Raw genomic sequence first — 11571 nt, forward strand, 5'->3', positions numbered from 1 at the left:
GTATAAACTAAATCTTTATATGGGCTATTTGTTGGTAATGTATGACAGGAGTTTAGCCTCTTTCACTAATGTTCTTCAAACCTTTTTACTTTACTTTACACAAACCTACACTTTTGGTATAACATTTTCGTATCTCATATTAGACCCCTCGACCCCCTAAACTATTATACAAATTGTATTGTTAGTCTGGTGAGATTAAATCAATATGGAGCTAAAAAATTCGGGATCCTACTACTGGTTGGTAGCTAATGATGGGTTACAGAGAGCCACCAAACTGTTTGCCAAGAGATTGGTCGAACTAAACTCTTTCAAGGCATGATCTTTATAGACTAACGGTAGACATATCTAATGCTTAGCATATATCCAGGAATATAGAAGAAACCATCTCTAATTACGCACAAGAGCGCCAATATCTCAGCTAGTTCGGCACACACTTACCTAACAGAGAGAATGAAGAAATCTCAACGCAGTAGCAAAATTTTGAAATTCTTTTCATAAATACTTCAAAAACAAACATTTTTAATTTAATTCGAAAATCTAAAGTTTCTTTCAAATTCTCTTTAAAACACACATAGAAACCAAACAAAAAACGACTATTGCTTTGAATCCACGAAATTCCAAATTCCAACGCTACTCTCACTTTCGACTCAACAACGTTAATCTCTAACGAAGAAGAACAATCAGAAATAGTCACCACAAGTACTAGAAACGAATAAAAATGACGCTCATTCGTTCATTTGGCAACCAGCTCTTGCAAGGCCTCAAAACACCACTTCTCACAGGGTGTCTCGCGCGTACAATGGCCAGTCAGAATAAACATCCGGGATATCGTTCACAGTGCGCATCGGACGATCCAAAGTGTGGTAAGAATAAGCTTAAAGAAAAGAAAGACAAGGGTGAATGCGATAAGAAAGATAAACCTAAGACTTCGATGTGGTTGAATCCGGAGTGTTGTCTGGACATCTGCAAAGATGTATTGCCGCGTTTCGATGATCTCTACTATAAACCCTCCGACAAGGCGAAGCGCAAGTATACGCGCACCTGGAATGAATGTCCCGATTTGAGGATAGCACCGCGAAAGATTTGCTGTTTCGAAAATATCTCGTTGCCACCAATAGAACGACGCAAGAAGCGTGGTCATCCGAAAACGGCATGTCCTGTTGTGTCCTCCGAACAAGCCTGTTCGGTAAAATCGAATAAACGTTGCATTAAGATACGTTTGCCCGGCTGCGGTGCGGTGCGTGATCCACCGAAATGTTTCGTCATCAAGGCGCCGGTTAAATGCCGTAAAATCTGCACACCATATCCGTCATTTTCGGAATGCTCACGACCCAAACCGAAACCGCGTCCGCCAGTCGAGTGCAATTGCTTGGTAGTGGGTCCACTTTGTGGGTTACATTAGTCGCGATTTCCGAGTATGCATTAAATAGACACGATATTGCCAGTGTGTAGGGCTGCATTTAGTTCAACTAACTATTTGTATATGTGTATGGACTCATTTAAATGCTTTCAACTGGTGTATTGCATAATTTCAGCTTTCAGTTTCATGTTTGAAGCTGGTCATGATAGTGAAAGCTGAAATTATTGAGCAAGCTTATTTAGTTGAATAAAAGTATCGTGAAGTTATAGTCATGTAAAAAATATGAAGAACAACAGTTCGTTGCATTTCTTAAAACCTTTCCACTTCCACTTAATTCGAAACACCCCAAAATTTGAAATGTTGAAACGGAAAATGTAAAATTATAAAAAAAGTTCCGAAATTAATAAAAGATAATAGTAACAGAAACCCCCAATTTCGAAGCTTGTTTTACTAAACGAAAGCTCAGTATACATAGGTTATAGCAATGAAGGGGTCTGGTTATTTGAGTGATCTAAGCCATTTCATCACCGTTTCTGTACTTGGTGTGTGAGATAGACATTTAGAGATCCACAGCTAGGGGATTCTAGGTAAAAATAAGCATTAAATAACCGTTCTGGGAGAATACCGCGAGTTGATACTTAGTCCCTGATCGAACACCGAACTTGGCGTCAAAAATATAGATGATAATGAATAACTATCACAATTGTTCTATACTTATGAATGGAATATGATCTTTAAAGCTTTATAAGAATAAATGATCAACTAAAGTAATCCCTCGGGGAAAGAAAAGTCTTAAATTATTGAACAATAAAAACTAACAGATGTCTATAGAACACTCTGGATTCCCGAAGAAACTGAATTTCGTTTCGGTGGTCTTTGCATGAAGAGCAAGGATAGAAAACTATCTTTCTCAAAATTTGATGAGGCATCTCGTCTTCTCAGGCTCTGACATGAGAAAGCAATGAAGCGGTCTGGAAAATTTCATAAAAACGTTAAATTAACTTTCCTGAGAATAAAGAAGAGAACGAGGTATTAGATTAATATCGTTCGGTCTGAGTTCCGGCTTAGACTCTGAGAACCTCTTTTGGCTGTGTGATTCGTGACTTTTTCTTGATAGAATATATGGAAAATCTAGAAATATGTAGCTGATTTAAGTATTAAGGAATTGCCTACAGTGGAATCTATATTTTTTGCTTCCAGATTACAGCTACAGACATTAACATAGGATCACTTCAAAAATATTTTTTTTATAAATTGCGATAAATTTTCGAGTGTCAGTCGACTGATTTCAGCTAACAATTAAGTAGGCGCTGATTTCGCCTTTCCGACATCACTTAAGTGCAACTTAAGTAAATACTTTTGCACCACGCTGATGTATTCACTTGAAGACTTCAAAGAGTGCGGCAATTTCAACACCCAAAATAGAACTCTAACATATAGTATTTTGAGGAAAAAAGCACGACATATTTGGAACGCGAAATGAATTTTGACAGCAACAACCTTCAAAGACGGCGCAGCAGAGGAGAAAGGTGCAAGCAAATACTAGATAATTTTCGTCAAAAATTTGTACAAAAACAATGAGCTAAATATCGCATGATATTTTTTTTGTTTGATTTTTTTGGAAAAACAAATTCCGAAGAAAAGCGAAAGATATGTACTTGCAACAAAGCAAAAGTGCAGTAAAGAGTTGGTAAGTAGATGTAAGCAGAACTCGTCTGCGTCTTCAAAAAGTACCTAAGCACATACTCACATACTATTTATACGCATCTGTCTGCACCTAGTGCAACTGACAGCCAGCCTGTCTGCAGTTGAAGTGTCTGCCACACAAAGTGTTGAAATGCAAGTAGGCACAACAGCAACAATAACAACAAGAACTAGCTGGAGGGAACGCTGGGCAGTGTGGGGGCAATGCTGGTGGCGAGTGATGCGATTTGATGCATAGGCATACATATATTTGTATGTATGTGTGTGTGCACTTGAAAGTTTTGTTGCATGCGTTGGCTTTGCTGTGTCCGGGGACAAGCATGTTCCGTGCAACAAGCAGCAATTTTTCGTATAATTTCGGCAACAGCCAAAAACAACAAATACATTACTTTGTAGCATAAAAACAACAACAAAATGTGGTGTGTAAAAATGCGCTTCGACGCATTTGGCATTTCATTTGAAATCCAACCAACAAACAACAACAACAACAACTCAAGTGGTTTGTCAGCAACATTTCAAACAAAGCGACGACGACACATCACACAGCTCACAGCGGCCGAAAACTAGTGAAAAGTGTTCAAATAAAACAAAAAAAATATAATAAAAGAAGTCCGAAAACCAACTTGAAGTTCACATTTTTTCCGTCGCTTTTCTGTGAATGCCTAAAAATGCGTCTGCGTCGTTGTTTGGGGTCACAAAGCCAAAGCGAGTGGAAAAATAGGCCGGTCGCTCTCGTCGCTGTGTAACAAATATCCGACAAATTCGGAAAAATTAGAAAAAGCGACAAAAAAGACAGCCGAAATGGTCGAAAAGCGCGCTGCCACATGCAGTTACGTCATATACATATGTACGTCACACAGTGCCACCCTGTCTCCGCTGCATATCAAGTACACAAGACACACATATATATGTACTATAGCAGCGGATAACAAATGTACTTCGCAGTCAAATGCTTCACAGTCGCTAACTGCATGACAGTTGTTGTTGTTATATGCTGTGGTTGTTGTTGTCAACTAAACTCTTCCCAAACACAACACAATTTTTCGCCTTGGCCTTTGTTTTTCACTTGAAATTGTAGAGACTTTTCGTTAACTCATTACTAGACACACACTTAATCATAAAGTTGGAAAGAAAACGCAACTTTTTCTGTTGTTGTTATTATTGTTGCTTTTTATGTAAATTTTTTGTTGTTTTTCTGTTGCCGCTCTATTGTTGTTGTAGTTTTGGTAATGTCAGTTAAACTGACAACAAATTTTGTTTTGTAATAAATTGCGTTGGCCGCACTCAACACTAAGCACACACAAACACACACACACATTCATCTAAGCAGACCCGCCGCCACTTAAACCCCTTCATCCAATCCCATGCAGCCATCCATCGCGCTGGTCACTCAAGTATGTTGTTAAAGTAATTTGTTGCTGCCACGAACATTACAAAGTTGCTATTAATATGTGTGCGTTGTTGTTAATATTATGATTACAAACGTTTCTGTTGCAAAGTTGTCTACAAAATTTTGACTTCATAAAAATATGTGTTTCCAAAAAACGCCATATATTTACATGAGTGGAGAGGCAAGCAAGTGTCTTTGTACGTGTATGTGTGTGTTTGTCATCTTGAAAACTGTTGAATTTCTCACTTCTCATTTCGTTAGCGTATACATACTCGTACATACCCATATGTGCCTACATCATGTCTAACTCTTCTTTTTGTCGGCCTCAATTCATTCAACGTGTGGCATCAAGTGTTTCCAAGTGCTGAAGTGCTTTGCCGCGATCTTGTTTGTAGATACTATATACAATGTCAATTTGTATATATCACGAATTGCTTTGCAGTTGCCCACATTTCTAGTTACTAGCTTTAAAAATAAATTTCGAAAAATGTTGGACATTATTAATTTTTACTAGACTTTCGACAGTAATTCCATCGTTTCGAGTCTCTACTTCTACGCAATTTTCCTTCTCGCTCTCCACAACTCCAGGAAATTTAATATATAATAGTACTTAGTTAAAAAATCCCTTAAATACATATTAAAATGGAGTGAAAATCTTAAAAACCCATAAAAGTTCGACAATAATTGACTCTATTGTTTGGAGAAGCAGGAGACCCCTTGGACTTTTGAGCGAACGACCGAGTTGTAACCATCTCTCTTTTCCATGGTTTCGATACTATACACAGTCATCAAAATAGACGGGACCAAAGTAGACACTTTCAGGTTGAGTTAAAAAAGTTGAGATCGGAAATATAATATAGATACTTTTTGTCTTAATTCAAGGACCACACCTCTGGTAAAAACTTTTCAAACACAGCTAATGTTTCACATATTTTTTATATTTGAACCAAATGTTAATGGTGTTCCGAGAGATTTTAAAAACTGTACCAAACTTAAATGTTTGCTAATGTCTCATGATCCTTTATTTGTGATAAATGTCAAAGAAACCTCAAAAATAGATCCCGAGTAAAAAAAGTACTACTACAGAGCCTTTTTCGAGTGGAATTTTAATCTACGTTGTGTTGGAAGATGGAAGAAATACGATGCATAAATCAGTCAATCAAAGATAATTGTTTCGACAATCTAGTTCTAAATTCTTTAGAACATTGTCAATATGTCAAATCAAACGAAGATGATTTCTTGTCTCCATTGATCGAGTATGTTTTTATAATACTTCCTTCCTGGATATGTTTTAAATCTCCTTCTATGTATAATCTATACATTTTCAAGAAAGTGATCTTTAAGCTCATTGACGCCCATATCGCTTTAGAATGAATGATGATAGACGAATTATTTCAGTGGATAAATTAGGTTGAAGGTATGGGAACAAGTAGGATCGTATGCTAGCACCGTAACATAGAATGCCACTTTATACTTCAGCCGCCTATTCCTAGTTCAGTGAAGCTTACTTAAACTTTTTTCCAGCCAAAGGCATCCGAGCTACATGTTTTGATCCTAATATTATGAGTATAGCTTAATAGAAGTAAGTTAGTTGAATTTTATCAAAAATGGAAACTGAATCACAGTTTAAGGAAGTTGGATTGCCAGAAATATAATATATACCCATAGTACATACATATATGAGAGAGAAACTTCAATGTGTGAGTGTTGAAAAATCAGAACCCCACTAAATAAAATATGCGAGCCACGGCAACATGCATATTCACATTAAAAAGCGATTGACAATGTAAATATTAAAGCGAATATGCAAAGGTGCGAGCCGTAGGAATGTTTACCGACGAGGACGTGAGGCCACAACCGTCACTGTCAGCACCACCGCCAACGAAAGCGACACAGAGCACGATGGCAACGACACACTTGACGCATTTCAAAAAGTGCCAATGACGCACGCCTGTACAATGCCAACAAAATCGGGTTACCACTGGCAATATACTATGAATATACGTATGAAAATGTGAATGAGCTGCAACAAATGCTTGGTTGTATAATTTTGCATACTAAAATGTGCAGTTTTCATTTTCGATTTTATAAGAGAATTGTTATTGTTTTTATCGCTATCGAGTGGTAAATGCAAGCAATCGCTTTGCTCAAGTGTCGACTAGAGCCACTGAACGATTGTAAATTCCTTCATGATAAGGAGTTGAAGATGGTGGTAGTGCAACCATAAAAATTTATATTATTCATGCAATAAAAGTTAATGATTTCATTAACCCATTGTGTCACTGCTCTTGAGTGCAAGGAATATGCAAAGAATGAGGGAGAGGGCTAGAAACGTAATATTTTAGTTGAGTAGACACTTCAGAAAGTGAACTTTCAGACTTGGAACTTGATTTCAATGTGTCAAAGTGAGTGAAATTAATAATTTTTACTAGGCTTTCGGCAGTATTCCATCGATTTGGGACTCTACTTCGACGCAATTTTCCTTCCCACTTTCCACAGTCCAAGAAAATCAAATTTTAAATAGTACTCAGTTGAAAAATCTCTTAAATCCATTTTAAAATGGAGTGAAAATCTGAAAATGTCAAAATTCGACAGTAATTCACTCTAATTGGAGTCTAGGGGTCTCCCAGACCTTTGTGCGGACGACCAAGTTGTAACCATCTCTCTTTTCTATGATCGATACTATACACGTCATCAAAATAGACGGGACCAAAATTATATGTACCTTCAGCAAGAGATTGAGGCCGCAAATATGATGTATATACATTTAGTCTTAATTGAAGGACCACTCCATTGGTAAAGACTTTTCAAAGACACTATATGTCCCACATAGTTCATTAAATACAGTTGATAAATATCAATGGAGCTAACTTTGAGACTTGGAACTTGTTTTCAATATGGCAAAGTGAGTGACTCTAATTATTTACTATTGAAAGCTTTCCGGAGACCTTTATATATCTTATTTATTTGTTCTCAATTAAGCCTGGAACAATGTGGTAGTAAAAAATTAATTAATTGATTTCAGTTTGATACTCATCTCTGAGGCATCAGTAGTTTCTCGGCTGTAGTTTTAGAGATATGAATACTTTTGAATCTGAAGTTGCGGAATATTTGTAGGAAGCCGAACCCGCAGTAAAGGGAAAAACTGTTTCCTGAAATTTCATGAAGAGATCTAGTCAATTTGAGATCAGGCTCGATAAAAACTTAAACAGATAAATGGATGAAGAGCAGAATCTTCATTATAGTTCCTCTACTTCTTCTCGGCTTACACTGAGTAAAGCTAGTCTGAAGCCCCATTATATAGGCTTAGATGACACGATCACAGTATGCGTAACATTGATAGGACTTTAGTAAGTCAGAGAGCCAGAGGGTCAGAGCAAGTCAAAAGAGAGAGAGAAGAGAAAATCTTGGAACTTAAAATCTTATACAACACTTTGATCAACCAGATGTTCCACGTAAGACCCCAGCAACGTAAAGTGCCATCCAAAATACATGTGTACTTCGTAGAAGAGCCAAGTCCATTACAACCGTTGACACTTTTGACACACTACAAATGTCAGCAACATTACAGTTGTTGTTGTTGTTTTATACTATGTAGCAATAAGTACTGCCGCCCAAATGCACAACACATGCAAATGGAAAAGTAAGCGAACGTCAAAAAAAAATACCAGAAAATTTTAATAGAAGCGGAAAGGTTTACAAAAAGGCCGCCAAACGACATGAGGATGATCTACAATGGAAATCTTGTACTACTACGCACATGGCAGATAGTGAATTAAAGAAAAAAAACGAAGCAAACGTGCCGGAGAACGCCAGGCAGCGCTGAGATTTTTGAATTTTCTCATTTAATTTTCTACACTTTTTCACTCAAGTGCTTTTTGCCGAAAAAAAAGCTACACGCATCTGCACGCACTCAATCATCGGTGTGTTGCACAAGGCCTGACACTTTTGATAGCATCTCTCCGCACGCATTTGTTGTGCTGATGTGGAGTGGCGCGGTGAAATGAGCGTGCAGCCGGTCCTTAAGTTGTTGTCGGCTTCACCTTCAGCTGGTCAGCAAGCGGCGAAATTGAAAAAAAAAAATAGTTTTTGGTTTTTTATTTCTTCCCGGCAGTAATGAAAAATGGTAGTGTGTAGTATGGAAAAATCACGTTAACTTTGTGCCGTAAGCGGTTGCACGCAAGGCGCTGCGCAGAGACCAGTTTGCATAGCCCAGTACCCCACTGGAGGCATGTGAGCACACACACGTTTTTATGTAGAAAGTCATTGCGGTTTCATCGTAAACGTTGTGTAGCCGCTGCATTATAAGTATCTAACTATCTACATATCTTTTGCTGCTCCCGTTGTTGTCAAGACAGCTGTTTTCTATGCTCTGGACTTTGTTTTTGTGTTGTTAGGAGATTATATATGATCCGAGTTAGTTTACAAGAGGGATACACTAATCAAATGCATCTGTTCGACGAACCGAGAGACTTCATGTCAAGCGCTAACAGGGTCTCTCATGAATTTGTACAGAACACTTTCTCATCCCATGGACTTCTGAGCCGCTCAAGATTCTTACACCATTCCTATGTACAATTAAAGCTTTCTTTTGATCTATAAATCAAGAAACACTCCTTGAAATGTAACTGCTGAAGAGAGGGCCAATTTTGGTACTTCCTTCCGGCATTGAAGCAAAGTCCTTCCTTATCTCCTACTTTCAACACGATTTTTTAACAGATTCCTCAATACGGATCCTCAAGCTTTGAAGAAGCTTATGTTACGGTTCGAAAATGTTAAGACCAAGAAACACATGTCGTTCCTACGTATAAAAATACTAACCAAAGAGGACCGGAAGGACTTTTAGACTTGTCAAAATGAACTGAACCCAGAAACCTTAAAAAGAGTCTCAGTCGAGTTGGATTACCTCTCGAAAAGTGACAGAACCACACGATCGAGATCCATTTCCTGTTACAGGAGTTTATAAGGGTTTACAAATGGCTCTGAGTTACCGAGAAGCTGAGATGGATCGATCGACTGGAGAGTCGTCCGTACAAATATATGTTTGCTGAAATCTAAATCTTATGACATGGGATTTTCCAATATTGGTGGACCTTCAGCCGTTATTTTCAAATCTCCGATAGCATTTCTGACGATAATTATAGTCACAAAATACATCCTTTGGTCTAAACCGATTTGAACACGCTTGAAGAAGGCTTTCCTGCATAAAATTGTAGTAGATTCGAGACACAGGGTTGCTCAAAGAAAAGACTTTTTAATTTTTAAATCACATTTCGATACTAGAATCATATCGGATTTAAATACGCTGACATATTGAAGTACAGAGCCAGCTATCTGGACATGGACTGCATTCCTTGAGCTTCTAAGCCAAGAGCGAGGTCACTACTTCAGTTCGGCGCTGCGCTGCATTTCTTCAGAAATATTTTCCATTACTATTTTTTATTTCTTTCGATTTCAATTTCCAACAACCTTTGTTAAAGTTTTTACAACCTTTTTTCGTTTTTTTCAAGTTTTTTGTTTCTCTTTGTTGTTTTTTGTCTCTCTAGTTTTAGCAATTAATTCTTGAAAACTATGAAAGCACGTTCACACATATTTCTTTGTATGATCTCTATTTGACCTCTTTTTCCTGTGCGGCAATTGTTTTTGTCCACAACAACGTCGCACAGCCGCTTGTGACGGACATTTCGGCATGTACTTTTTTCAAGCAACTTTTTTTCGGTTTTTATTATTGCTTTGCGCTTGACCAGCGCCACGCTAACCTATGCGCTTACATGCACTTGGAGGTAATATGTTTGTAAGTGTGAGTGTGTCTAGCGGTTTGCTGCAAGTCACTGTGTACATTTTAAAAACTGAAACTTCATTGCTTGCGGTGAATCCAGCAAGTAAGCGAGCGAGTACGAGTATATATTTTCTAAGCTTGCCAAAAAACAAAAACAACTTGTTGTTGTTGTTGCTTATTGTCTATGACCGGCTGACAGAACTTGTTACAACAGAAGACATAAACGTTATAGCCAGTGAGCGAGCAGTAGAAGTGCTTAGAGTATATAGAGAACAACAACAACAGTTTGAAAAGCGAAACAAGTTCTCGAAGTATAAAAGTTTCTAACCTCAAAAAAGAAACGGCCAAACGACATTGACGAAGTGACATTTCAAATGAAATTGTCATAATTTCGGCAAAGTAAACAGACAAAGCGCGCCGCCGCATATGCTGCATGCCCTCCCCAACCCTACTCATTGTTGCAACTGTGCAACATTTTTCATTGCTTTTCACAGCTACAGCGGTGCCATTACATGACAATGATAATTTCCGAAATGCATATGCAACACAAATAACGCTAAGTATGGGTTAATGAGCGCTTGTTGCACGCCTTGCCACGTTGGCCATGCAACAGCAGCAGCATGCCGCAAACATATGTCATGTTCTTGTATGTAGATCTCTTCGTCGGTGCTTAGCTGACAATGTTGATTACTCAGTGTCATGCACTTTGTCAAAGGTGAACGCGACGCTTGTTGTTGTTGTTATTATTGTCTGTTGCTTGCAACTTAACCCATAACCCAAAAATCAAACACACATACATACAAGCTTAGTTCATTTTACGCTCAAATGATCTATTACCCCAGCGATCGTTGTCGTTGATCTTAGCAGCTAAGCATCTAATAATGTTAACAACAACAACAACAAAATATTCTTCAGCCGCGTAGTCTTCATGTGTTTGGCATATCAATTTCATTTCATTTCTTTCTCTGCCACATTCATTCATCACACAGCATTGTAATGCAGCGGTAATCTATGCTTTAGTTTAAAAATAACGGTTCAAAGTGCGCATAATAATAGCGTGACAAATTTTTGTCACCGCGTTGACTGATCGCCTGCAAGCCCTCATACAATTCTCATGTTCGTGTGATTGAATGATCGCAAGTGATCTGCTGATAGCATCAAATTACGGTACATACATCTGTATCGGTGTCTAATATTCCATGCGTGTGTTGTCTTCAGCGAGTCAGCGTCAGTTTGTCTGTCTCTCAGTGCATAGCTTTTGATTGATGGGTAGCATTTCATCGGGTGTTTTTCCTTTTGTGTACGTGTAATTTATGCACGATCGCTTACCGATCGCTA

The 11571-nt window shown here is 38.1% G+C and overlaps 1 protein-coding gene across 1 annotated transcript; it reads left to right on the plus strand.

Annotated features, from left to right (window-relative positions):
* Positions 1-484: 484 nt before the first annotated feature.
* On the plus strand, positions 485-1793 carry LOC105211186 (uncharacterized). The gene has a single exon (XM_011182523.3). It carries the CDS (start codon positions 719-721, stop codon positions 1400-1402), a length of 684 nt encoding a protein of 227 aa, XP_011180825.1. The 5' UTR covers positions 485-718; the 3' UTR covers positions 1403-1793.
* The last annotated feature ends 9778 nt before the right edge of the window (positions 1794-11571 follow it).

The sequence above is a fragment of the Zeugodacus cucurbitae genome, chromosome 6 (genome assembly GCF_028554725.1).
Source record: "Zeugodacus cucurbitae isolate PBARC_wt_2022May chromosome 6, idZeuCucr1.2, whole genome shotgun sequence".
NCBI lineage: Eukaryota > Metazoa > Arthropoda > Insecta > Diptera > Tephritidae > Zeugodacus > Zeugodacus cucurbitae.

Bases quoted from the DNA above. Each gene is read 5' to 3' on its own strand.
- LOC105211186 (XM_011182523.3), top strand. From the start codon at position 719: ATGACGCTCATTCGTTCATTTGGCAACCAGCTCTTGCAAGGCCTCAAA.